At 39.4% G+C, this 26,760-nt stretch overlaps 2 protein-coding genes across 5 annotated transcripts in view; both read left to right on the forward strand.

Annotated features, from left to right (window-relative positions):
- Positions 1-4,843, forward strand: part of senp7 (SUMO specific peptidase 7) — a 16,330-nt gene extending 11,487 nt beyond the window's left edge. The window contains exons 15-23 of one of the 2 annotated variants that reach the window (XM_067515356.1): positions 617-733; positions 829-945; positions 1,552-1,647; positions 1,742-1,953; positions 2,071-2,117; positions 2,253-2,296; positions 3,343-3,411; positions 3,534-3,684; positions 3,806-4,843. In XM_067515356.1, the coding sequence (XP_067371457.1) occupies positions 617-733; positions 829-945; positions 1,552-1,647; positions 1,742-1,953; positions 2,071-2,117; positions 2,253-2,296; positions 3,343-3,411; positions 3,534-3,684; positions 3,806-3,943 (991 nt within the window). In that variant the 3' untranslated portion in view covers positions 3,944-4,843. The remainder of the gene's footprint in view (positions 1-616; positions 734-828; positions 946-1,551; positions 1,648-1,741; positions 1,954-2,070; positions 2,118-2,252; positions 2,297-3,342; positions 3,412-3,533; positions 3,685-3,805) is intronic. The other variant, XR_010915149.1, reaches the window with a different exon arrangement.
- On the forward strand, positions 3,810-24,236 carry impg2a (interphotoreceptor matrix proteoglycan 2a). 3 transcript variants are annotated; one of them, XM_067515355.1, is made up of 20 exons: positions 3,810-3,898; positions 9,950-10,116; positions 10,216-10,241; positions 10,330-10,362; positions 10,700-10,746; positions 11,074-11,132; positions 11,235-11,390; positions 12,067-12,125; positions 12,243-12,263; positions 13,890-14,086; positions 15,829-15,872; positions 17,207-17,378; positions 17,733-18,670; positions 18,959-19,246; positions 19,336-19,555; positions 20,390-20,600; positions 21,768-21,956; positions 22,811-23,012; positions 23,606-23,685; positions 24,173-24,236. In XM_067515355.1, exons 2-20 carry the CDS (start codon positions 10,027-10,029, stop codon positions 24,213-24,215), a joined length of 3,075 nt encoding a protein of 1,024 aa, XP_067371456.1. In that variant the 5' UTR covers positions 3,810-3,898; positions 9,950-10,026; the 3' UTR covers positions 24,216-24,236. The 3 variants fall into 3 exon arrangements, with proteins under 3 accessions (XP_067371456.1, XP_067371454.1, XP_067371455.1); XM_067515353.1 differs by lacking the exon at positions 3,810-3,898 and adding an exon at positions 5,942-7,959; XM_067515354.1 differs by lacking the exons at positions 3,810-3,898; positions 12,243-12,263 and adding an exon at positions 5,942-7,959.
- Positions 24,237-26,760: the final 2,524 nt, after the last annotated feature.

Genomic DNA, 26,760 nt, shown 5'->3' on the forward strand with positions numbered 1-26,760 from the left:
GTAGGGTATTTATTAATGCATTTTATGTTGCAGAATAAAAGTGAAAACTTTTTGTGTTAACTATAGACCAATTTCAGGCTTTTGACCCATTGAGAAAACCAATAAACTTGGTATGAGAGAACCGGAAGCCCAAAAATGCCAAGTGATTTCTGGCTTTTCGGACTCAGTCCTAAGGCACTGTGCAATCTGACAAGAGATAGTAATGTCAAAAAGAAAAATCTGAAATGAGCATGTACCATAAATGAGGAATATGATAACAACGAAAATATAGCATTGCGCCGATCCAAGGATTTCTCTCTGAATTGTTTACTCCATTGTTAATTATTTGGTGATACAGAATATACATCAGACTAACACGTATATCTCAATGCATGGAACCTATTGAAATGTTTTGGTTTAAAGAAAGAGGTGAACAGTGTCAGTGTCCAGTTTTTATCTTAATGATAAAACTGTGTACCTGTTCTGACAGAACAGATGGAAGAAAAGTATGAACTATCAAACCTACCTGCAGAAATTCAGAGTCAGATCTGTGCTAAAAGCTGCTGCTTATTGTACGTGTATGACGTCTGCAGTGATTTCTATCTGGGTCATTCTTCTTTTATCCTCTTTCATTTAGGTTGATCCAGTTTCCCCCGCCACCATTAAAAGGGGGAATAACCGTAACAATGGAGGACCTGCAGTGTCTAGACAGCGGGCACTTTCTCAATGATGTTATCATTGATTTTTACCTCAAGTTAGTAACACGTTTTTGAACAATGCTGTGTTCTATGAGTTTGTAGAAAAAAGAAATCCACCTTTGAATTGTTCGTTGATTTGTCTTTGACATAGATATCTCCTCCAGAATGCTTCAGCTTCTCTGGCTGAGCGCTCCCACATTTTCAGCAGCTTCTTCTACAAGCAACTAACACGAAGGGACAATGCCAGTGAAGGGACCACCAGTGACTCGTAAGTAGTGTAAAGTGTAGTATTTACTGGGTTTGTACTGGTATCTGTACCTAGTCATTGTCTTCCCCCACCTGGTTGGGTTTTATGTATCTCCAAACAAACTGCCAGGAACCAAAATGGAACTAAATGGACTAAAGGGTGAACTGATTAGAATATGAGTCTGGACAGATGTTTTACCATCTGTATTGTGATTGTACACAAAACAATAATTTAGAAAATGACCAGAGGTTATCCTTTAACTTTTTTATCGTCCTTATTTCTAGTGTTTAGGGTTTTCTCTTGTCATACAACATACAACCAGAATGTGTATTTGTTAATATAGCAAAAAAGAATATAAAGTTATCACAATAACAGAAGTAAAATGCTCTGTAGTTAAAGACGTTATCAGCTTTGTGTAGCCTTCAGTTTTACATTTTGGCATAAATTACTTTCCCTTAGTTTCCCCCATATGTGCACTCTCAGTGTGTAACCCTTCATGCTCAAAAGACTTGAACTCAAAAATGTTTATTCAGACCCAGGAGTTGCAGTTTCTGTACACTCATTTGTGTCTGCCAGTATGTGTTAGGGCACAGGGAAACAACTGGTGTGTTTTTTGTGTGCACACAGCTGTCAGAGGCAGAGGCGACATCAGCGGGTAAAGACATGGACACGCCATGTGGACATCTTTGAAAAGGACTTTCTGTTTGTCCCTGTCAATCAGGAGTGAGTTTAATACATGAAATTGTGTATTGTGTAGACTATTATTATTACTTCAATAATTCGCATTACATATCATCTTGCTCTGTTGTTGATTTAGGGCTCATTGGTATTTAGTTGTCATTTGCTTTCCTGGCCTGGAGGAGCCGAAAGTGGAGGCCTGGACTCGCCCAGATCCGCAAATGGCAAAATGCCACAGTGAGATAGATGAGTCACAGGACCAAGATGAGGCCCAAGGGTCTAAAAGCCCAAATGGCGACACAGATACACGACCCACGTTAAACCACAGTGACAGCGTGGGCACAGACACAGGTAGGTGTGGATAAACGATGCATTTTTATGTCACCGTCATTTTTTTATTTGCAAAGATCTCTGTGTTCTACTTCTTTGACTTATGTGTTGGTGTTTGTGCTTGTTGGTATGTTTCAGAAAATGCTCAAGAAGAATCCACCAAAGACTCGCCACCTGGTCCAGTGGTGAGAAATGTTTCGAAATTATTTTCTTCAAGATCAACAACAGTTATTTTCTTGTAGCTCTCAGACAAATGTTTGACAGTTCTTATTTATTTGTTCTTCAAAATCTGCTCAGCCTAAAATGTGCTTTGTTTGTAGAACTGTACAGAGCAGACGTTTCAGAAAAAGGCTATTTGCAAGAGGTGAGGAACACAGTTACCATCATCCTGCAACAGTGACTGCTGCATAATGAGAACGGTCACACATGAAATCTCTCAGAATATGGTTATTGTTGTTAATATTACTATTTTCTGTTTTTATTTAGCATCAATTTAATCTTAATTATTATGCATATATTGAGGTATTGCTTATATTTACAGAACAAATGGGGGCCTGGTGGCTCAGTGGTAGCGCATTGGGTGGGGATACAGAAGGGCAAGGTTTCGAATCCTACCTCACCAGGTGTGGCCCCATCCTCCCAAACCCGAATAAAATGGGAGGCATGCGGCGTAAAAAAAAAAAAACATGCCAAATCAAAATGCAGAACAAATTTTGCTGTTGCGACCCTTTGATTTGAGTGTCTTTTAATCATGTTAGTTTTACAGATGTGCAGCCCCAGCACTTGCTTTTTTATTGCTACTAACTAAAATGTTTCAAAGTAGAACTGACATAGTTTGTAGGTTTATAAACGTGGGTCCTTAATATGTTGGATTTCTACAGAAACCTTATTTATTATTTGGTATTTGTTATTCATGTTAACAGCACCAAGTTTAATGATTCTTAAAATACAGTAATTAGATTTTTATCAATAACTCAGAGAAATCATTTTTTTGATAGAGTAAGTTTACGTTTCTGCTTAAAGTACATTTTACATCATGCACAGAATGGATCCTTCTAGTTATAGTGGTGTGCTTTTTAGGCAAGTAATTGAGTTTTTGTCCTTCTGTTACCCGTGGTCAGTACAGTTCAAAGACAGTGTATTCTGATTGCAGTTAACATCTAACTTCAGAAAGTATATCACGTCTTATATTCACTGCATCTATCACGTCTAATTGTTTCTGTGGTAAGCTGCAGCTCCTCTTACGCAGATAAAAACAAATACAAAACACACAAATACAACAGAGTTGTGGTGGTTATTTGCAAATACCACGTTGTGAAGAGTTTGCTCTGTTTTGAAGGTCTGTAATGTTATACAAACCAAAAAAGAATCCCAAACACTGAACGATTGATGTGGCTCTCCTCTCTGCAGGCCGTGTATTCTCATCATGGATTCCCTCAAACTTTCTCTTCACGAACGGGTTTTCAAACTCTTGCGGGAGTAAGTATAAACCCTTTTAATGCATCTGTTGCTGCATGAGTGTCTGCATTGAAGCGTTTAGGATGCTAAACGCTTCAATGAAGACAGTCAAATATGTATCATCGTACATATTTGTCTCTCAGGTACTTGCAGTCAGAATGGGAGGTCCGTCGTGGTTCAACCAGAGCCTTTGGTCCTGATCAGTTGACAAGCTCGCACTGCCTAGTTCCCCTCCAGGACAATAGCAGTGACTGCGGCCTCTACCTGCTGCAGTATGTTGAGAGTTTTTTAAAGGTAAGGTTTTTGGTGCTCACACAGCCTTGTTAACAAACAAACACAACAGCTAAAGATTGTGATGTTAGGGTTAAAACTTAATGATTTATTGGGAAAGTCAAGTTTCCATTTCTTCTTTTAGGACCCCGTGGTGCACTTTGACCTCCCTCTACACCTAGAACGATGGTTCCCACGGCAGCAGGTGCGAAGGAAACGTGACGAAATCAGAGATCTGGTACTTAACCTTTATCGGCATCAGAATCGGGATATTAACAGATAGGGACAAATGCAGCTCTGCTGCTCAGTGCATAACATTCCTGTTGCCACTATCACTGCTCATACTGAGCAATGGACATTGTGAACTGTATGAAAATATTTTCTGTAAATTAGATTTTGTTACTGTTTTTATGCGTTAACTAGAACAAAGCGTAACCCTTCGACTATATGTTGTTGGTCCTTTGAATTAATATATAGGCATTAATTAAGTCAAGTAGGTATTATTTCAGCCAAAAAGACTTATGTAAAGTACAGGTAGAGTCAGTGTAGACAAATAAGTGTTTGTACACCCTCACATTTCACTGATTGTTTTATGCAGAACTATATTTTATAAAAATAATTATTTGTATTTACATTTCTCTGTAGAATTACCAGGTGTTTTGTAGAAATGCAACAATGGTAAAGCCATTGTTTGAACAGCAGTTTTAAGTTTACAAAGGAATCATGTGCTCAGCTGATGTTTATTAGAGAGTTCATAACATGTGTGGGTTAGTATCTTAATAACAATGTCTCGTTTATGTGTTTATTCATTCGCATCACAGCACCTTTACTGGATGATCTGCTCACTAGATTTCGATTCCTAAAACATAGCCATAGTTTGAAATACATTTGTGTGTCTTTGTATATGGATTTAAACATTTCATTAAGGTTACAGCATTGCAGCCTCAGGAACTGGAGACTATCCCACAACACAGAAGACACTTTCAGTCTTTTGTCCATTGTTGGATATATATTGAAGAAGAAAAGAGTTTCTTTAGTCACTTAGTGCCTCACTTATTGTTACCCTGTCTGTTTTCCTGGGCGACAGGAAGCACTATGTTCTCTTTTATTTGTAGCATACAGTAGCTGCACGTGCCTCTGTCTATGTGTGGTTATGTTAAAAAAACATTGGAACACAACAATAGTACCTGAAGTCAATGTGAAATCAATGCACCCAACAGTAAATTGTTTGCATTTTCTAAATCAGTGTCAATTAATGACACAGGTATTGAAGTTTCATTGCTCTGAATCGTTAATGAATTAATTAGAATCCAAGAAGAAGAATTATAAAGTTCAGTTTGTTTGTTTTTTTTGTTTTTCTTTTTTTGGGTTCTGATGCTTCTCTTAACACTTCAGTGACCTCTGGGTTCTTAATAGGCATTGTGTTGGATGAATGTACAAGATTTGAATCCAAAATGCCTCTAGTATCAATAGTGTATTAAAAACCTTTAGGCCAAATTGTAAATGAATTGGTTGATATAGTTTTTTGTATTAGACATTTTCTTTGGCAAGTATTCCAAAAAATAAGTTTTCAGTGTGCTTCATAACTCTCTTTTTGACCACTGGCGACAACTTTCTTTTTTCTAAAGCCAAAAAGCGTCAGTATACATCATCTTTCAGTTTACATCTAAGCAGGACAGTGTTTGGCAATTTAATCTGTTCAGAGGGTCACATGGTCGGCTTAGGTGTATTTAGTGTCCGTTTTTCAGATGCCTTCAGTCTGACTGAGTAATCCCCCTCCCATTCTGCACCGCAGCTTTGTGTCCACATAGTCTGCACTGTATAACCCAAACCTTTGATTATTGAGCCCTGTACGCAATCTGCACTTAGTGTGACAATAGAATAAGAAAAATAAGTCTCATAGTGTCACTGAAATAACTCCTCTAGGAATATAAACGTACAATAAATGAATTGACAGATTAAAGCCACGTACGCCATGTAGGCTTTTAAATTGCTTGCCCTTGTAAACTTCCATGATCTCCTGTTACCGGATCAAGCACTGTTTGTGCCTGACAGGGACAAACATTGGTCAGTGGTTGCACAATAAACATAAGCAGGTATTTGACTTGGTACCTGCACCATGAAGAACATCATCAAATAAACTCTTCTTCATATGGAGTATTTATCAAGGCACTTAAGTATTGTATGTATAAATCATCACAGGCTCAGAAACATTTTAAATCCATTAGTATCTATAATTCAAAATGTTAGTAATATTTGCTGTACATGGTTTAATAGGAAAACACTGAACTCAATTAAAGTTAATAATAGTTGAGAGCAGCTTAGGCTCAACCAGCTCCAACGGTAAAATGCTGCTCACTAATTTTTCTGTTGGTATTATTATTCTCATTTGTGATAATGCATCGCTGTACAGGAACATTTTTAACATCACCTATACAAAGCAGATTTATCCAACAATAGGTCTCCTCTACTGGTGATCTACGACTTATCTTCTAGCACCACCATGACATTGACATTTGCAGATGTAGATTGAGAATTCTTCATTCAATTTTGGATAATTTAGATTGTTGCACTAACCTCCTTGTTCCCAAATGGATGAATCCTAATGAATTTGTAAATCCCTTCCTTTTACACCCCCAGCGCTCTATAAAGTGAACATTTTCAGTTATGCAACACTGGTTTATGAACACATGCTCCCAAAACTTCTGACATTCCTCTTAGCTTCAAATGTGCTATATATTTAGTGATATTTGTTGGTGTTATCATTCTAACATGAAAACAGGAAACTCACCTGCCGAATGTCCTGAGGTTTTTAGCATCTAGATATTAGCATTTCTCTGATGTGTAGCATGTTTGTAGAGGTTTGACAGAAACCAGATTTAAAACACAAAACATCCTCATGAATATTACGAGATGAGATGTAAAATTCCTTCTTTGTTATGCCCCTGTCAGCGTATATCACAGTTTTCTCCGATCTTCTTTCTTTGGTCGTAAGACCGCTACTTAAAGATGAGAATGGGCAGATTTCCCTTTTCAAAATGAGATAAATCCCACAGGAAGAATTTGGGGTTAGAGGCCGGCTCATCACTAAGCCTATAACTCTGTGCTGTCAATATTTGCAGAGGGAGAGGATTTCAGTTGTTGCTCCTAAGCTCATTACTTATTTTTCTGTGCGATTGAGAGTGTAGTGAGAATTTCTTCAAAATATCACCTTTTTTTTTTTGGTAAGTGCTTTACTAATATATGTTTTGAGTTTTTTAACTATCATTACTCTCTCTCTTCATTTTTGATTAGGAGGCAGGGTGCAACAACAATTAAAGTAAGCGACCACAGTTCAAGGCTCTGCACTGGCATTAGGATTTAAGAGGTCTTTCATAAGACATTAAAACCAAACGGCTAGAAATATAGTACTTGTACAATCTGTGCAGTTTTATGTATTAGTGCATCTCTTTCCTTTGTCTTGATTTCTGTGGCCTTTCTCGTCTCCTCTCCGTCCATGTTTCCAGTCTAAGAACCCTCCCTACCCAGTGTTGCTCCAGTAACTTCTTGGTGAGCACTTCTAAAAGGCTTAGAGTAAACAGGATTAGATGGCATTAAAAAATCCCCCTCTCTCAAAGAGCCATCTGCCTACGTACCTGAGTCAGGAACTGTCCTCTCAACACCATGGGACACACCTCTCTTCACCTGCAGGGGAAAGCAGGAAACCAGCTTGTGATTTTATTGCTGAATGTTTTCTGGATGGAGTTGTGGTATTTTTCTGCTTTGGGAGAATTCTACACAAACTGCAAACTTGTAAGAAGTTGCTCACATCGCTGATACGTGACTTGGGAGCACATACGTATCTACTTGATCTTTTTCCTAGTCCACTGATTTAAAAGCAATTACAGATTGAACATGAGGTTCCTATTGTGGAAATGTGTTTCCTATTCTGCAGTGTTCAATTTTGTGGTCACGGTTTTGGCCATAAGCACAGGTATGTATGATAGGTCACTTCCTGTCTATTACTTCCCCAAAGCACAAGCAAACATTAGGTCCTCAATGTGTTTGTGTTTTAATGTGGTAACCCAGATGCAACACTGGAAGGTTCTGCAATGGGATACCTGAGTCTGTCTTACATTCAGGAGCCTCCAGGGTTTCCACACATCGTTCGTGTCTCCGATGTTAAGGTAGCCCACAGAGGCCATGGGGTCCTCTCTCGATGGAAAAGGAACATCCTTTTCCCAAGTGGAGTCAAACTGTGTGCACAAGAGACCGCTCAGCAAGTTGTTGCAAACCATCTGAGCTACTTTCATCTCAGAGGTAAGTGTAGGTCACTGTAGAGGAATATTCATAAAGTCAGCGTCAGGTTAGATAAGGTGCAATAAACAGGAAGTGGTGTCAGGAGGGGGAAAAAAAAGAGCAAACTGAATTTCTGAGATTATCTATTTGCTTGTGTGTCTTGTGCAAAGAATTGTCCAGTAGGCAGGGGAGTTAACCTTTGCCGCATTTACCGTACAGGGAGGGTATCATCAGTAGCAATTAGGCCTTATGAGATTTAGCATGGAAACAGACTAGTCAGCGTCAGGTAGATGTCTCCTTACGGGGTCAGTCCAGCAAATGAATACAAATGAAACCTCTCTCTTACACCACTAGCGTCTTAGTCTTGCTCACAGTTTTTGTTTAATGTGGCCATGTTTTGAGATGAACACACCTAAACTCCACCAGTTTTACCGTTAAAAATGCCGATATAAAGCCTTAAAAAACAGGATGAAAATAGATGCTAGAGACAAATATTGTGCATCGTATTTCCTCCATTTGTCTGTCTTGTCAAAACCTACATTACAATGAAACACCTGCAGTACTGTCATATGGAGCTATGCTCATATCTGTTATCATAACCCAGAGCCCACCACCGAGGAGCAGCAGCTACATTGTCCACACCCTCTGCCTCTTGTCATTTTCAGACCTTAGACCCAACTAATGCTGCCTGCTGATTTAACCAAACCAGGCTTAACTCAGTAGCTGTATTTGATTTACACGCAAAGATTGACAATCGTTGGATTATTAATCATTTTGCGATTATTATGATCATAAACAGGGTTTGCTAAATAAAATACATGTAAATACTGAGCTACAAATAATAGAATCTTTACATTTACATTTAGACATCCAGTGGACAAATGTTACACTCACAGGGATCCCTCTTTATTACGAGTACTTTTACCATTGATACTTTATTTATTGAAAATACTTCTGCACTTGAAAACTGGTACTTTTACATTGTGCTAATGCTCCTTTTACTGAAGAATTGAAACAAATCCATTACTGTGTCCACTAAGTGAATATTTGTTTCAGTGTGATATGAGTTATTAGGTTAAATTGATGCCTCAAGATAAAGTGTGTATGAGCTACAGTACACAACAGGTGGGCAGGAGTCCAGATGTTGTAAGAAAATAAGTACATTTATTTATTTAGGTCTTTATTTAAGTACTGTACTGTAATTATACATTATTATATCTATTTTATGTTACCTTTTCTCCACTACAGTTCAATGTAAAATACTGTACTTTTTAATCCACCCAATCCAATATTTGACCGATTTAACCACCTGTCAGTACATATAGTTTTCCACAACAAACTTCTGCAGTTACACTCTCTTCAATTTTTTTGTTTTTGTACGTAATATTTTTGTATAAGGAAAATATTTGAAGTGGTACTTTTGCTTGTTGTGGAATACTTGCACTTTTACTTGAGTATGGACTTTATGTACTTTGGCTACCTCTGCAGGAGGATTTGAAAATAATCAACAGAATAGAAACTTGTTTTGTTTCTGATGGTCACTGTGATGTGTGAGTGGAGAAAATGGGGGATTCCTGTCAATGATTTCATCTTACAAAAAAAAAGAAAAGAAAAGAAAAAGCTTGTTGGTGTTGTTTATGTAAGCTAGTTTGGTTTCAGGCCTCACAGACATCACTGCTTAGTGAGGACACTGGAGCATATGTCTGTGCACTGACTCTGGATCAGAGCCCAGTAGGCTGACTCATGGATGAGAGTTCTAACAGAAAACATGGCAGTGGACACAGATGTGGGCATCAGATTTTCTAGCTATATTTCTACTTGCCACTGTTTTTGATGAATTTGAAGATGATATTAATCCCCCACTGATTTAACTGTTCCGATTCGACCTTCTGAACCTTAAAGAGCCATTTGCAGGTGCTATGGGGTCCTCTTAAGAAAAATGAGCTGGAAAGCATAGCTACACATGTGTTCGGGACATTGTTCTAAGTGGATGCCGTCTTTCCCACAACAGTGTGCCAGGAGACCATATGGGAGGCTTTCAAGATCTTCTGGGACCGCCTCCCAGGACAAGGAGAGTACCAGTCCTGGATGAGCCAATGTCAGGAGGGAACCATTACAGCAAAGGCTATTGGCAGCTACTTCAGCCAATCAGAGGAGCACCAGGCCTTGGTCAAAAAGGTTAATGGATGGCTAATGATTTAATACATGCTAACAGGTCATAATGAACCATTCTGCCAGTCGGTGATACGGTTACTAAATATAAACTTTTTTTCCCAGAGAATGTCACTGCCAGGTGTGAAAAGGTAAATTCCACTCCAACTTCACAATAATTCTGTCATTACTTTTTTAAGATTAAGCCTGTAAACATGTCATTTTTCCCACTGTCTGTAGTGAGCCCACCAGGTCCTGGCAGCATATGTGCAGGTAAGGTTGTTTTTACCTGTTCATATTCACACTCATTTGTTACCATGCATAAACTTCAGCTTTTAATTTTCCTTTTGGATTTGTATATTTTTGGACTCCTGCTGACATTCAAACTATACTGTAGAATATTTGTTTTTTCACTTTATATTGAAAGTTTTATTTTATTTTTTATTCAAAAACAAAACCAACTCATTCATTTATTCTTCTAACAGGTTTTGTCTGAGCAGCCATAGTCTGATAACCCTTTGAAGCCTGTGCACTGTGCATTCTCTTTTGTTTTTAATCATTAAGTAATGTGACATATAGTTTGAATAACCAATTTTCTACTGTTTGACAGCACTGAAACACCAGATATAAGCGAAGCTGCAGAGGCTCCTGAGCTCGGTCAGTAACACTCCTGACATCTCTGCTTTAGGGAAACTGATAAAGTAGCTGTAGCCACATCACAGCCTTAGTTTGGTTTTCTGTAGGACTGATTCCTGGTTTCCAGCTTTCTGGGCAGTATGTTAGTGTATCTTTGTCAGTGTGTTTGATGAGTGAGCTTGGCTTTAGGCCACTTCAGGCTGAGATTTAGTAGTTGGGGTCACGACCGTCTAATCCGTGCAGCCATCAGGAATCAGAGCACTTTCCAAAAGGTTTAAGCTTACATCCACTTTAACTAAACAATGTTTTTTTTTGTTTTTTTCTCACACAAATTAAACCACTGGTTAGCCAAAGACCAAGAGGGAGAAGAAGCTGCCACCTTGGTTCCAGATGTGGAGGAGAGCACAGTGAGCACACACGAACCCATACACCTTGAATGTTTGGACTTTTTTTATGTTTGTATCTGCATCTGTACTACAGTGCAACTGTTTCTCTTTCTCGTGGCCCAGCTGGACAATGACATTGCTGTGATGCCTCCCACATCGGCTGTTTTGGAGCAGGTGGTGGAACTGAGCATCCTCCTGACTGGAGAGATGTACAGTGATGACCTCAAGGATTCATCCAGCCTCCACTACCAAACACTCAGCAGGCAGCTCGCTGGAAAGGTTTGGCTTCTGTCTCTTTAATGACTCCCCACTGTGCTGCTGTACTGTGTCTTGGCTCCTGCTTTATCTCCTGCTTTATGGTCTGTGATAACTGCATTGTTAGTTTTAATAACAGGCCCTTTAACAGCAGCAGTAGTTAAACCCACGCTGTTCGGCCAGCTTTCAAAAAGCACTGATGTATGGTACACATTTGCTTTGTTGTGTTGACAGTACAAATTTAGGTCTTGGGAATAAATAGGATTTTGCACAGCTGTTTATATTTGAAGACAAATTGATTTTACAGATATTAAAACACAATTCAGCAGATTTGTTTAGGTACTCAACACACAACGTGACATACTAATGCATAATATCTGCTACATACATGTGATCTGAATACATTCACATACACCAGCACACACCACGGGGAGCTGGGATTTTATTTTTTTATTTTTTAAATAAATAGAGAGAGAGGGAGAGAGGTAACTCTCACCTTGGAGTTTTTCTGTTTTCTAAACAAAAACAGTTCCTTTGTGAGTTGACCATGGTGGTGCAATGCCACAATACTTTTGAGCTAGTTCTAACAAAATAATCAATAATCTGATTTATTTTGTCAGGACATTTTTATGAAGCCCTGTCCTATTAAATAAAAACTTTAAGTGAGGCTTGTTTATGTTGCCTGATTTGTCTTTTGCAGATAGAGGATGCTCTGGAGGGGCTTCCTGGATTTAAGAGTGTGTCTGTGCTGGACTTCAGGTGAGGATCTGGACCACACATCTGTCCACAGATTATAGCCAAAAATACCAATTCATGTTAAAGAAAATTTTTTTTAGCTCTGTGCAGAACTTAATAATTTTCCTTTTTTTAATGTAGACCCCCAAAGGATGCCCAAGGGTGAGTCATCAGTACTCTTATTAGTTTGACCTTGAATAGTTCTGCCTATCCTGCCTTGTATTTAAGACCATGGATCCCTATCAATTATTCCTTAGCTGCAGGTTTGCGGGTGTGTGTGGCATCACCTTAATCTCACACTGTGTTTACCTGTGAGCGTGGCACGTGTTAGGGTGTGTCACTAGTTGCCTGTGTTAATGGTCTTAGTGTGGTCGCTCACCTGTTAAGTGGGATAAGGATTGTTCCAACTGAGTGAGCAGGTGCTCTTCTATAGAGACGATTATAAAGGCTTTACGACCTCACGGCACCCAGGAATGGGTTTGAGGGTGTCGGGTGAAAAAATGCAAAGAAAAAAAATATTAAATAGACAAAAATGTAAATAATAGGTAATGCTGTGACAGTTTTTTATAAGCTAATCAATCAATTTAATGTAAAATGTTAATCTGCAAAGAAACTAGTAACTGCAGTCACCATTTCATTACATAAGTGTAAAAAATACAATAAATATTTTCCTCTGAAATATAATGTAATTAAATTATAAAGTAATAGAAAATTTTAAATAACCAAGTACAAGCATCTACAATCTGTGTAATAGATGGTAAATTTACTTATTTGCCATTGAGTACTCTTTGCAACAAGTAAATGGTTTTAATTGGTCTTTATTTTGTACTTTGGCCACACAGACATATGCAGACATATAAACATTAGCTATGGCGAGAATTACATTTGCACTCATCCTGAACCTGTGATTGATCTTGCATGCTGCTGCTAACTGCACATGGTATTATTGCTTTCACAGTGGGAGCAGCGTTATGTGTGATGAGTGTGTGCTGAAACATGCTCAGCTGTAGCCAGAAACTCCACAAACTAGGTCAGAGTGGAGGGCTCCCAGTAGTCAAATAAAGGCTCACTGAGATGTTTTTTTTCCAGGGTCTGGAATTTCTTGTGAAGTTTCCATGTTTATCATGATGATATTGATCATTGTGCTGACTGAGTTCCTACTTTTGAAGCGGGAATAAATCTCTCAGGTCATCAGTCTTTTCTGAGGACTCTGCAACATTTTTATTCAGTTTGACGTTAAAAGCTTGAATGACATCTGCTTTTTTTTTTCTTGTTGTAAAACTATTTATAGATTGAAGATAAAAAGATTATCAGCAAAGTGTAGACTAGTGTATTGACTAAAAAATGTCTTCACCAAGTTTATATTACTCACTCAACAACCACTCTAGTGGAGAATAAGGTTCATTGAGACATATTCAGCTTCAGGTACCAATTTAAAATGAAGGGGCGGGAAAAGACATCAGAAAATTTTGCAAAAGTCCCTAAAACTTTGCTGAGCTTCTGTTTTGTGTTGGGTCTAAAGTAGGTTATCTTCTCTCTGCTCTTGGGACGTTCAGCAACACGTTTCTTTATTTGTAGTTCTACTTAATCACCAAGTATTAATGAAAGAAATTTCAGTATTTGAGATCTACCATAATTGTTTACCTGAAGACATTTTTAAAAAAAAGTCACAATACATGTTCATACAACATGATTGGTGTATTAATGATAATAGGGAATTATTGCCCATTATTGAGACTTCTCAGTATGTGTGTACTTGATGTAACTATAACGCATTTGTGTCTCCAGGCTCAATGGTGTGGTCGTGGACTATGCTGTCACTGTGGATGTGGATGTTGGCACAGGGGTGAGCAATGACCAACTGGACTACCTGACCTTGCAGTCAAACCTGGTGGAGAACTCGTACCATGAGGTTAAGGAGCACCCCACAGTTGTGTACACCATCGGCGAGGTGAAAAGTTTTGCCACAGAAGCTCCGGAGAGTGGTAAGATGGCTCCTGGGCTCTTTGCACTTAAACAGAACACACTTGCCTCCATTATAACTTTTTTTTTTTATTGGCATGGCACTGGAAAGGCATTGGCACAGGAAGTGCATGCAACGCAGGGCCTGTCTCCAAAATGTCATATCAAATAGAGACACAGTAGACCCAGCATTGATTGAACATACGCTACAACACTTGAGAAAACATTCCAGGGTTTTAATAGTCTCATCTGTTTCTTATTTTGTCTGCTTTTTCTTTCAAAGAGGACAGACACATATTTCTAAGAATTTTCTGCCCTAAAGTGGGTCATTTTTAATGAACAAATAGCAGACTCATTACTTATATATGTACTTTTTTTTGTCCTACAGTTTAATCCTTGTCATTAAATGGTCTGCGAAGGAGAACTCTGCAAAAGGGACATTTGAAATCTGAGACCTCAGGTTTCTTTGCCTTCCCCTAACTACACTTAACTCTTGATATCATTGGCCTCCTACGACATCTCATTCCTCTGTTTGATTGCATTGCACTCCTATGACACTGTCAGCCTCACAACTGACAACTTTCTGCAACACAACCAGAGATAAATATGTCTAACATTGTCTCCATCTCATTTGCTGTTGAACATATTCTTTATTGTCTTTGAAAGTTGACAAAGACTAGAAGGGAATTCCCTGTGTGAGTGAGTGTACAGTAAAGTAGACTACGATGTCTTATTCCATGTATTCTTCCCCGATTACCCACAATGCATGACGACAGCTGACAGTTTGGTTGGAGATTTGAGTTTGTTGTGCTAGAAGGAGCTGATGTAGCCTTGAGCTTCTAGCAGAGACGAGGAGCAGCTATGGAGGTCTGGATAGCTCATTTCTTTCCAACTGTACGACCTCAAATTTTTATTTTTAATAAGTGGCATCATGGGAGGCAGATGATCAGGCTTCGTTTAGCTCCAACTATTCCAGCACAACCCTTATCATCCATCTTCTGATTCATTGAACACACCTGATCCTGGTGGAGCAGGGATAGTTAAAAAACAAGCAGGGTTGTGGCCCTCAAGGGCCAGGGTTTACCACCCCTGCTCTAGAGACACCAAACATTTCATACAACCTTTTTTCCACATATGCAGAAGCACTGGAAGGATCTGTTAACTGATTTTGCTCTCTAAAATTGGTGGCGTTTCCCTTTAATTGATGCAAACTCCTCAGATGCTTTATACCACTGCATCTGTTAGATTTGGCCAGTCAGTAAGTAGGTTAGCACACCGAAATGTGAAATTGAAGCATGTGACGATGTGGACAAACGCTCCTCCTGTGAGACTTCTCCCTGATTGTGTTTGGGAGAGAATACGTGTCATCAGTGTACTGTGTAACTGAGCTCCCCCTGGAGACGGATGCCATCTGATGCTCACATTAATAATAGGCTGTGACATTTGAAGTGATTGCTACAAGCACTCATATGGCTGACATGTGTGGCTGGGGAACTTAAATGCCCGGCCTGGATTTGCGTTTCAGCTGGCAGTAACAGCCTTGGCCCACATGGGACGAGATTCACTCCAGATTTTAGCACTGATTTGTAGTACTGATATTTACCGCTGAAGATAACACTGTCAGAATGAACGCTGTCAGTGCTGAAACTGTCACAGTTAAACATATTTTGTAGTCTGTGGCAGGCAGAGTAATTTAGGCTATTTGGCACATTTACTTTGTGTGCGTCACTTTGTATTAATATGCGTTTCTCTTCTGGTTCCACAGTGTCTGAGATCCCTGAGCCTGTCAATGCTGCAGATGGAGCCACGGTGAGTAACAAATTACCTCCACAGAGATCCTGACAACAATCTATCCAGCTGCACAAAGCTGATATATCACTTTAGCGTGAAAGAAGCTGACGGTTGTAGCAGGACTGATGTTGCGATAACCTGTAACTGGCTTGTGATGCTGTCCAGGCCAAAGCATTGCGGGTAGGGGATGAGCTGGCCAGCCAGGATGAAGTGAAGCTTTCAGGATTAGCTTGGCTCTCGCTATTATAATCCACTGCTATTCTGGAGCAAACGCTACAGTACACCACACAAGTCAAGAAGAGAGACTGCACATATGAGTTTAGTCTGGCTCTGCTGTGCGGTCTTGTGGTGGCCTGTGCTCTTTGGTGGTAATCGTAGATTAGGTCGAATTACATGCATCTGCTTGTTCACTTTGTAGCTCGGCTCACAAAAATCATTAATTTGTGAATTGAGAGAGTTTGGCAAACTTCTCATCAGTAAGTGATTTGCAGGCAAGAGCGGAGAGCTACTGTGCCACAGAGGCACTTTCCTGCCCTGGTTCGGACATGGAACATATTAGAATCGGGTGGTTAATTTGAGAGAACATTGAGAAGTACAGAGGCTGCAGTTTGTCACAAAAATAACTGTAGACTTGTATAGTTCAGTCAAAGCATGAATAAATTAATAAAGTTGTTATATGATACATTCAAAACAAACATGCCCAACAAGTACATAGCTGTCAATTAATTCAGCTGCGAAAATAACCATTGCCGACATTGTACAGATTTATCCCCTAACTCATTCATAAACAGAGGTCTCTGCCAGATCGGTTGTTGTTTTATGTGTAGTTTGAGGCAGTGTAATGCCTGATTAATAGCTCAGTCAATCAATAATCTGGTTTTTAGAAGAGCCGACAGATTTCCAGTGTGTCAGAAGTGTTGTCTTGCGGTCTTGTGAGCAGTTCCACGTCAGCTTCAGTATAAAATGTTATGAGCGTATTATAAAGTTAAACTGTCTTTAGTCTGCTGTGATATAAAAACCTAATTTTACTGTCTGACTTTTCAAGTATATTTTAGTTTTTTCTATTTATTTCTAATTTGTGGTGCAGTTGCCAAAGTCACGCTGACCTTCTTTCTTTTTTTAAACCTAATTTTACATCTTACATTTACATCTGTCTTCTCTTTAATAAATACTTCATGTTTTTTAATGATTCAGTCTGCGTTTTTATTTGTCCCAGGTTCAGGTAGTGCACAAAGGCAAAATAAAATGTTAAAATGTGTAGTGCTAGTTAATCCAATGGACAAGATTCATAAAACAGTTGCTGGATTCTTTACTACTGTTTTTCCCATTCCTAAAGTCTCTTTGTGATGCAGGTCACTGTTGTCGATCAGTCACAAGAGTACAGGGAAGATGATTTCCTGCCTGGACCCTCTGAAACCAACACCATGACGTCAACAGAGAAGGATATAATTATTCTGGAGGAGAGTACTATCGTATCTCCTCCTCCTCCTCCCACCCTGATCACTATTGTACCTGAAGCTGGCAGTAAGTGTTATTCCTGAACAACAACGGCAGTGCTCACATGGTTTTCAGCTAGATTCTTATTTCCCCCTCTTATGACAATATTTTTTTAAAGTCATGTACACATATGCAGTTTTTCCTAAAATAATATTATTTATAGTCATTTATACGGAGCAACCACAATATATAGAACTTCTAATTGCTTTGGATTGACTTATTTGGAAAGGTATGAGTGATTTTTATTTTTATTTTTTACTTTCTGTTCTCATTTTGTTTATCTTAAATCCAATACTTTGTCTGGTTTATCAAACCATTGCCATTTTCTGAAAAGGGAGCCCAGCAGGCAAAGTAAAATTCTTTTTATCTTTGTTTTTCCAGGCATTGAGGAGGAGGGTCTGTTACTGAAGGAGACTGTCCAGACTCCTGCTGTAGAGAACCCCCTACCTGAAGATCTTCCAGCTGAACCTCCCTCTGTTGAGCTGCCAGTGGATTTCACTCTGCCTGAACCAGCAGTGGAGCCTGAGGCCTCTGGCTCAGGTACAGAAAACCCGGAGGACCTGCTTCAGGCAACCAGAGCTACAGAAAAAGAGGCTGCGTCTCTTGAGGAGAGTGCCTCAGAAGACAGAATGATAACAGAAGGTGTCCACATTGACTCAGATGCTATATCTGAAACAAAGGATGTTACAGCACAGGGAGGGCAGCCGATTGCTACAGACATAGTAACGCTCAAAGAAAAACATCCCAGTGAGGTTGTTGTGAATGAGCCTGAGATTCCAGAGGAGATGAAGGTTTCAACAATTACAACTGAGACCCCAGAAGAAGATGGTCTGCCTGTCCTAGTTCCAACTCCAGAGTTGCCAAGTGCAGCAGAAATATGTTGTCTTCCCGTCAGTGAAGGCTCGGTGGATGGAACAGGTGAAGATTCGATCCTCTCAGATGTTCCACCAGTAGATGTGGAGGTAAACCTCAAGGAGCCTGGGGAAGATCCAGCTACAAATGTTCTTGCAAACTCTGAACCATCTGGAATCAGTGAGGAATCTGGATTTAAAGAGGGAGGTGTGGAGGAAGCAACAGAGGCAGCGGGTTCAGAAGGGAAAGAAGAACCCGAAGCCACAAAGATCTCGACAAATGATCTAACACAGGATGAAATCTTACCAGTGGACAAAGAGGGACCAAAGCCACCAGTGAAAGATTCTCTGAGCCCTGTCCAACCAACTACCTGGTCTTCAGAGAGGTTGATACCTTTCACCCGTATCTCTGATGTTATCCCTGAATCTGAGGGACACCCTGACAATACCATCCCTTCAGTGGTGGAGGTAAAGTGAAAAAAGACACAGCATTCAGTTTTAATGTTGCAAATTCGACCAAATACATTTTCAACATCTTGACATGCTTCCATATTTACAGTTAAAATGAATTTGAAATCTCCTCGCCTTTTCACAGCAAATAATACCAATTGTAATCAAAAAGCAACACACAAAAAAGTGCACGTCACCCCCAAAATACCCATTTCCACGCCAACAGTCAGCAGCAGCCAGCAAACCACATATATACAAGTCAACATTTTAGCTGAGATTCATTTCCAAATAAATCTATTTTTATAGATGCAGACCACTAATGAAGGCTTGGATGATTCCAGCACTGGAGACCCGGGTTATGATGTGGTTCAATATGGTTTTGGTCCCATTAACCATACAGAGGAAGGCAGCACTGGATTCCCATTTGGTGTAGCACACAACACAGACCAGGCCAGCATCGCCATGCCTGTGAACCCTGGACGAGCACTGATGGTGTTCTTCAGCCTGAGGGTGACCAACATGATCTTTTCTGAGGATCTGTTTAACAAGAGCTCCCCAGAGTACAAAGCTTTGGAGCAACGCTTTTTAGAGCTGGTGAATGCCTCACATTTACTCACAGCTTTTCTCACTGTTTGGCCTTCAATTTGTAAAATGAAATTGTACCGTTGGAAATCTTTTCCCAGCTTGTGCCCTACCTCCAGTCAAACCTGAGTCACTTTGAGAACCTAGAGATCCTGAACTTCAGGAATGGAAGCATTGTGGTCAACAGCCGGATGAAATTTGGGAAGCCGGTGCCTCGTGGAGTCACCACCACTGTCTATCTGATCCTAGAAGACTTCTGTAACACAGCTTACCAGACCATGAACCTGGCCATCGATAAGTACTCGCTGGATGTGGAGTCGGGTAGGTGCTCACTGATGGACAGCACTAGTGATGGTATCGACAGACTGAGGCTTAAGTCGTGGGTTGGGCAGTGAAGAATTTTTAACGTTCCTGCTGAGATTCAGATGAGATCGATCTGTATGCTGTTTGGTGAAAATTTGTGTTCTGTGGAAACATCAGACAGCAATCACGCTCGAGTTTACTGTCATGACTGAGTTCTCATTATGTGTCACATCCAGCACACAGTACTGAATCCCATCTTGCATCAGGACTGATTCAGTATTAGTAAGATTATTGTTTGTGTCTGCATGTGTGTCAAAACATAATTATAAATCACTGCTAAAGTTATTACTAAAAATATCTGCACTATTTCGGGAACTGTTTGTTCTAGCATCAATTTACACACGGTTCTTTTAAAATTAACAAATTCTTAAGAAGGAAACGTATAACAATTCTAGAAATGCAATTGCTATACTCTAATGACTCTTGTGCTCATTAATCACATGGCTGCAGTCAGCAGAAACTGGAAACAGGTCGAAACAACTCGCATGGTTTAGTTTGAAGATACAAAAGAGTCTTTAAAGTGTGATATAACACACAAAGTAAAAATAATGTGCTGAACTTTAGAGGTGGTGGTAGCTCCAGTTTTCTAAGCTAAACTGACATATGGCCATATTTATTATATACCATAGAGAGGTGTGTGTTTTTAGCAGTTTTCTGATCAACCTTTTGGCAAAAAAGCATTTTAATGTATTTTTCATGTAAAAGAGATAAACGTTTGTCCATATCGACAATTCAAAATGCTTTACTATTTACTCACTGTGTTTGCATGTGCTCTGTATCTTTAATGACAAGGGGACCAGGCTGACCCCTGTAAGTTCCAGGCCTGTAACGAATATGCAGAGTGTAAGGTGAACAAGTGGTCGGGTGAGGCGGAGTGTGTTTGTAACGCCGGATACTTCAGTGTGGACGGCCTGCCCTGTCAAAGCATCTGTGAGCTCCAGACCGACTTCTGCCTCAACGATGGCAAATGTGACATCATCCCGGGCCAGGGAGCCATCTGCAGGTAAATTGGGCTTAAGGGAAGGGATCTGCGTGTGGAAAGAGTGTTTGTGAAGCCAATGCTTTTTCACATTTAACCAATCTCCAAATATGACTCCAGTTCATGGAGCAGGCCTTTGCAGTCCAAGCATTCGTTTTTTTTTTTTATTGGCTCCACATACTTCAAAGGTGCAACTAAATTATAGTCCTTAACTACTAAATGTAAGGAGGTTTTGTTTTGCACCTTGATTTACTGCAAAAACCAGTTCACTATATTCAAAGATTTATATACAATATGTTCTGTCTAGATCAAGATTCTTAGGGGCATGTTAGAGCCTTTTGACGGACGAGAGACAAGGGGAGAGACCGGAGGGGTATGACATGCAACAAAAATCCTGACCAGGACTCAAACTGTGTCTGATATTGTAGCTATGGGTAGAAATGAAAATCAGCATTCTTACTTAAACCATCAGCCATTAAATGTTCCGTACATAAATAAAAAGTACCATTTGCTGGGTTTTATTGTTAGGATTGCTCCATTTCTCAACTCCAGGATACGTATTATTATATTTCTGCTTAATTACACTTTGTGCTTGATGTTGTGTTAAAATCCTACTTTTAAGACACTGAAATGATTTTGGATCTTTTTGTTCCCGCCTTTCTTGTGATACTAACAAAGCACATTTTGTGTGTGTGTGCGCCTTAGCATGTGTGCATGTGCTTCAAAATCCAGACAGATCTTTTTTGTGTATAGGATGTGTAAGATGCTATGCCAGTAAACCAGATCAGTGACAGAAACACAACTTCTGGCACTGCTCAGGCTGTTGTATTTAGTGAACTTTAAATTGAAAAAGTATGAACAGACATATGAGACTGTGTGCCAAGATGAGTGGTAACCTTTGTTTCACACCCACTACCACATCGTAAAACAAGCAGGCAGCTCCAGATGCTGTTGGATTGTTGTTTACTTCACACTGTCCAACCAAAATTGTTTCATTGCTCCATGGTGACAGGAAATATTAAACCAACACAAGGAATTAATAATAAGATGACACATGCAGAATATTAACTATGTCAAGGCACAATACAAACCAGTTTTGCATTATTTCAACATTTATTTGTTCAATTTTCTCCTTTTGTTGTTAGTTTAATCAGTTTTAAACCAGAAATCGTCTGTCTATCATCATTTCAGGTGTCGCGTTGGGGAAAACTGGTGGTACCGAGGGGAGCACTGTGAAGAGTATGTGTCTGAGCCACTGGTGGTCGGTATAGCAATCACCTCCGTAGCTGGGTTCCTATTGGTGGCTTCGGGAGTGATCTTCTTCCTCGCCAGGACGTTACGGGATCAGTATGACAAGGATGAGTCAGAAGACCCCATACGGTAAACAGTCTCACTCAAAAGCAATACATTGATCATAACAAACGCCTATTAGTATTTAATCCATGCCAAGTGTTGTATTTTAGAAACATGAGTACAGCTTAACAAAAGAGATCCAATGTTGAATTAAACACTAGACATTGGTGGATTAATCAATAAAAAGAAGTTTACTTGTATCTTTAACAAAACAAATGCTTGCAGAAGAAGCTTTAACATCTGGACTTCATCCAATTGACTATAATTGTGTTGGCAAGCTTTGTTTTAAACCTAACAAACTGGTGCATTTTACTTTCTAGTGCCAATACTAAACTTTTCCAGAGATAGCACATTACTCAGTGTATAAAATTATACCATTTTCTGTTGTAATGCACAAAAAAAAAAAATGCCTTTTGAATAAAAGCTGCAATGAAGATGTGGAACAAGCTGAAACTAAATATGTGATACTATGCTTCGTAAGACCAAGATGTGTGTGATGAAGTAACCAGTAAGATATGTTTTTTTATTAGCCTCCCTAACCTCTGTTCATGAAAATAAGCCAACAGTTTCATTTGAAAGTGAACAGAAACATTCAAACTTAATGTTTGAAGACGTTCTGTCCTCTGTGTAATCAGTTACAGATGAAAGGAGTCCGGTTATTTGATTGAGGTGACTGAACACATACGTGGCATTGATAGTTTTCCAAAAAGCCTTAAACACCTGACACAACTGGATTTGTAATAGTGGGCACCTTGACTGGAACGTAAACGTAAAGACTTATCCAAGGTTAAGGAAGGTTAATCAGCTTCAAAGCCACTAAAGTCTATTTTCTTTTCGGGTTCCTGTGACTGATTTTTCCGTGTTTTTGTGTCATTTGGCAGGCGAGCAGAGAGTCTCCCATCTCTGGAGAGGGCCACCAAATACAACCCCATGTATGAGAGTGAGGCCACCACAGGCTACAGCCACTACTACCGTCGTTATCCTGAGGTTCCTGTGTACAGCAGTGCCAGTGCTGAGGCCTCCACCGACTTTAGCAGCGAGGAGATACGACACATTTACGAGAACAGTGAACTGACCAAGGAGGTGTGTGTGGGCTCTGGGCTCCACTGATAGATTTACAAGACGTGTCCGAAGGGGATTTGCACCCTGTAAATATGCATATATGAAAACACTTGAGCTGTGTTGACATTTAAATCTACAGGACCACAGGAAGCGCCCATAAGTCTTTTTAGGACTTATCTGACATACAAAAAGGAAGTCTTACGTCACTCTTTGACTTTTTTCCTTTATGTAGAGTAATAAAATCACAAAGCAGGTCTATTAAGCCTTAGATTTTTTTTAAAGAATCAATTTTGGAGGGTGAAAGATGCCATTTAGTCTGGATGGAGGGCTGAAACACAGAAAAGCGAATGTGGTTTTACCTTTTAATATGGACGTGCAGGTGGGAAAATGTGTCTTGATTAAACAGTGTGGGTTCCAGTTATTGACAAAGTGAATGCCACCTTTTCACGTTCAAATTAAATCAGAAAAGGTTCTGGTTTAGAAGCTCTAGTCTCTGTCACCAACTGACTTTCCCAGCGTTTTAATTAAAAAAATCACAGTAAAATGTTCAGTTTACTCTTTATCTGCTATGATGTAATGTAATCTCTCTTGACTGATATCATGTGTTTCTGCAGGAAATCCAAGACAGGATACGCATCATTGAGCTCTATGCTAAGGACCGACAATTTGCAGACTTTGTACGGCAGCATCAAACGTGAGTTCCCTTGTTGTTTTTCCCACATTTACGCTCACTGAGATAAGCACAGGGGCCAAACAAACCAGGATATGAAGAAAAGAATGGAAGTGTCTTTGAGATACAGGGGGCTGCCAAAAGCGATGGAGAGTGAAAAAATGTTTGTTTGCTATATGCTGAAAGAGATGAAGAGATCAAACCATGCCAAACCAGTGAGGAAGACAGATTTATCTTTCCCAAATCTTCACCAGCCAAGCCAGACGCTGATACAGTGAGACAGAAACCATTATGAGACATAGACATTCCTTCGTCTGCCAAGAGTCGGGCAGTAGCAACGTGTCTGTGTTTAACAGCGGTGATGATTTTCAAGTGGTATCTGGCTGTACATCATTGTTATTTGTGCCATGGAAATACTTCATGAGAGATAAACGTGAATTTATTTGTGGGTACTTGGTTGTGCAGTAAATAAAGTAACTATTGTCTTTGTATGTGTCTGTATGTGCTGCAGTGTCCTGGATACCCAAAGAGAAAATTCCTCCATACAGACATGAAACTCTGCTGTGAACACAAAGGTATTTTCTCCATCTGAACACTGTCTTTTACAACATGATGCTGTCAAATATACCAACTGTTGTGGTGATAAGAGTAAAAAGCACAAGCACGAGCATTACTCAGAATCAGCTGAATTTCATTTAAGTTATTTTTCAGTCACAAATATTATGCATTTATATTTTATAAATGCAACTTATTGTACTATTAATGTATATCCACTAGAGAAAAAAAGCCAGAATAAGATACAAAACTGTAAAGTGTGCATTAAGGTTTAGCTTTTAAGTGGCTGACTGTAAAGCTAGATGGCAAGAAATAGAGTGTGTGTGTGTGTGTGTGCGAACACACACAGTAACCATGGGTATTAGTTCACTAGAAATGTGCAATAGGGTCACTAAAAAACATTAGATAGTAAGATTGACTCCTAGTAAGCATAAAAAATATTTAAAGCAGTAGTGTGTGATATTTGGGGACAAATGCCTTATTTGACTTAGATTGAGGTGTCAACATATGGTAAAAGCTAGATACAAGTGGAAATGACTCACCTAACTCAGTTCAATGATAACAGTAACCAAAAGTGCCAAAGATCAGCTTGAAGTTTTTTAGAGGTTTAGTTACAGAAACAGCAGGCAGCGACTGGAGAGACTGCAAGATGTTACTGGTTGAGCCAAGAAATTATCTGGCACATACAACCCCTAACATGATCAGTTGTTGCCTTCTGTTTCTTTAGTTTGTGTGTGGATTGGTTCAGTTTGGACTGAAAGTGTCTAACCATTTCCCACCTTTTAATTTTTTTTAATAAAAATTTAAGAAAAATTATTGTAATTTTCTAAATTATTTATATTGTCCACAATCACCTTTTCATTCAGATTTCAGAGATGTCAAAGTGGAGCAGTGTGTCTGGGCATCTAACTCTTGATAAGGAAGCAAATATGCATAATTCCTAAAATTATAGTTGATGTCTGTGTGCTGTGTATCTAAGTTGTTTGAGATATATTGTATATAAAGCATTGTTTAAGTTGACCCATATCTTCTACTTCACAGAAACAAAATATCTTATTCAATGAGGGGCCACTCTGTGTCTGTCCCCGTGTGTGGTGGCAGAGGTGTTGACCGTTCTTCCTCCTTCCTTTGTGCCTTCTCTTCCCTGGGTGAGCTGGCTGAGACATCAAGGGACGCGTTTGCTGCTCATCTACAGGCTGTCTCCCTTTGGCAAAAACCAGATTACATCCTTCTACTTGAAAATTGCCACATACATCCTGATACTGTCTATAGTAGTTCTTTTGATTAGTGGAGTAATCATTTGTGTTCCGTTGTGTCATTTCTGTCGGTTCTTAAAGGGAAGAACCAAAACTACGAATTTGTGTATAGACTTACTGTTGGGATGTTTCCTAGTCAATATAGAAGCTAGTTAAGTTGTCTCTATGTTTTCTTGTCTCTACAAAGTATTTAAATTCTTTTCAGAGAGAATTGCTATTTTTAGTCATGGTGCTATCTTGAACATTCTCATGGAAAAGTAGAGGTCCACAATGATAATTGTTACAATTTAAAAGCAAGAACATTAGATCAGCTCTGTATGTTAGTGTCGTTAAACATTTCTCCGGTGGAGAACTAGACGAGATGCAGAGCTTCAGCCAACAGCAGTTAGTCTCACACAGCACAAAGAGACGAGCCCATATAATGACATTTAACAATTTTATAGTTATTTTGTAAATAGTAAACATACAATATGTAAGAGATGTCAGAGAGCTTTATAGGTGCTGATAGATTGATTTTGTGACCAATAGACAGACCAACTGACTGACTGATTCCACTTTATTTTCAATCTCTTAGTGTTAAATGAAGCTAACAAATTTGCTGGCTGTGGACTTGTATTCAATGCATCGATACGCATAAAGTGTTTCCACCTAAATCTCCACCAGAAACAAAGGGTATGTCCAAGAATGTCACACAAGTCCTATCGGTTGGATAAATTCATACCGTGCATCACTGTATTGCAGCTGATTTTCTAATGGGGATTTTTCTGCCTTTTTAAAAGCTCCAGTCAGACGATTCGCTGTTTGTTTATGAATGTAATGTTTGGTGAGGCAGACATGAGTGAAAAAAAGAGGGACCATAGGAGAAAGGCAGAGAGCATGAACCCCTTCATAGCTCTGGGATCCACAACTAAGTGAAAACACATTTCACTGGAAAAATGCTGTGAGGCATGAAGCCCAGGGATTTGTTCCAATGGTCTGTTTTCAGATGTCATATGTAATGCAACTGAAAGAATAGGAAAAGCAGGAAAAGCAAGCTGATAAACAACATGTGTTCTTCAGAAGGACAACCTCAAGCGTCATCTCCTGTTGAAAAAACTTCAAGGTTACCAAGAATTCTTAAAAATTGCTCTGCCCTTTGACTAATTGTTTGGCCCTGATTCTCCTCCAATCTGAAACCTTCCAACTAATTTGGGTGTCTTGTTTGAGTGGACCCTCAAAGATGCAGCTGTAGGTTTTTTTTTTTTTGTTGTTTGTCTGATAGGTCAGATCATTTCCTGGCTTGTTGTTT

This window comes from Channa argus, chromosome 9 (assembly GCF_033026475.1).
Source record: "Channa argus isolate prfri chromosome 9, Channa argus male v1.0, whole genome shotgun sequence".
Taxonomy (NCBI): domain Eukaryota; kingdom Metazoa; phylum Chordata; class Actinopteri; order Anabantiformes; family Channidae; genus Channa; species Channa argus.

What these genes read in the sequence shown, in the direction of transcription:
- impg2a (XM_067515353.1), top strand. Translation starts at nt 7,752, where the DNA reads ATGGGATACCTGAGTCTGTCTTACATTCAGGAGCCTCCAGGGTTTCCA. An exon ending in GAGCTACTTTCATCTCAGAG is followed by an intron (nt 7,960 to 9,949) that starts GTAAGTGTAGGT and finishes TTCCCACAACAG; the next exon opens with TGTGCCAGGAGACCATATGG. An exon ending in CCATCCCTTCAGTGGTGGAG is followed by an intron (nt 18,671 to 18,958) that starts GTAAAGTGAAAA and finishes CTATTTTTATAG; the next exon opens with ATGCAGACCACTAATGAAGG.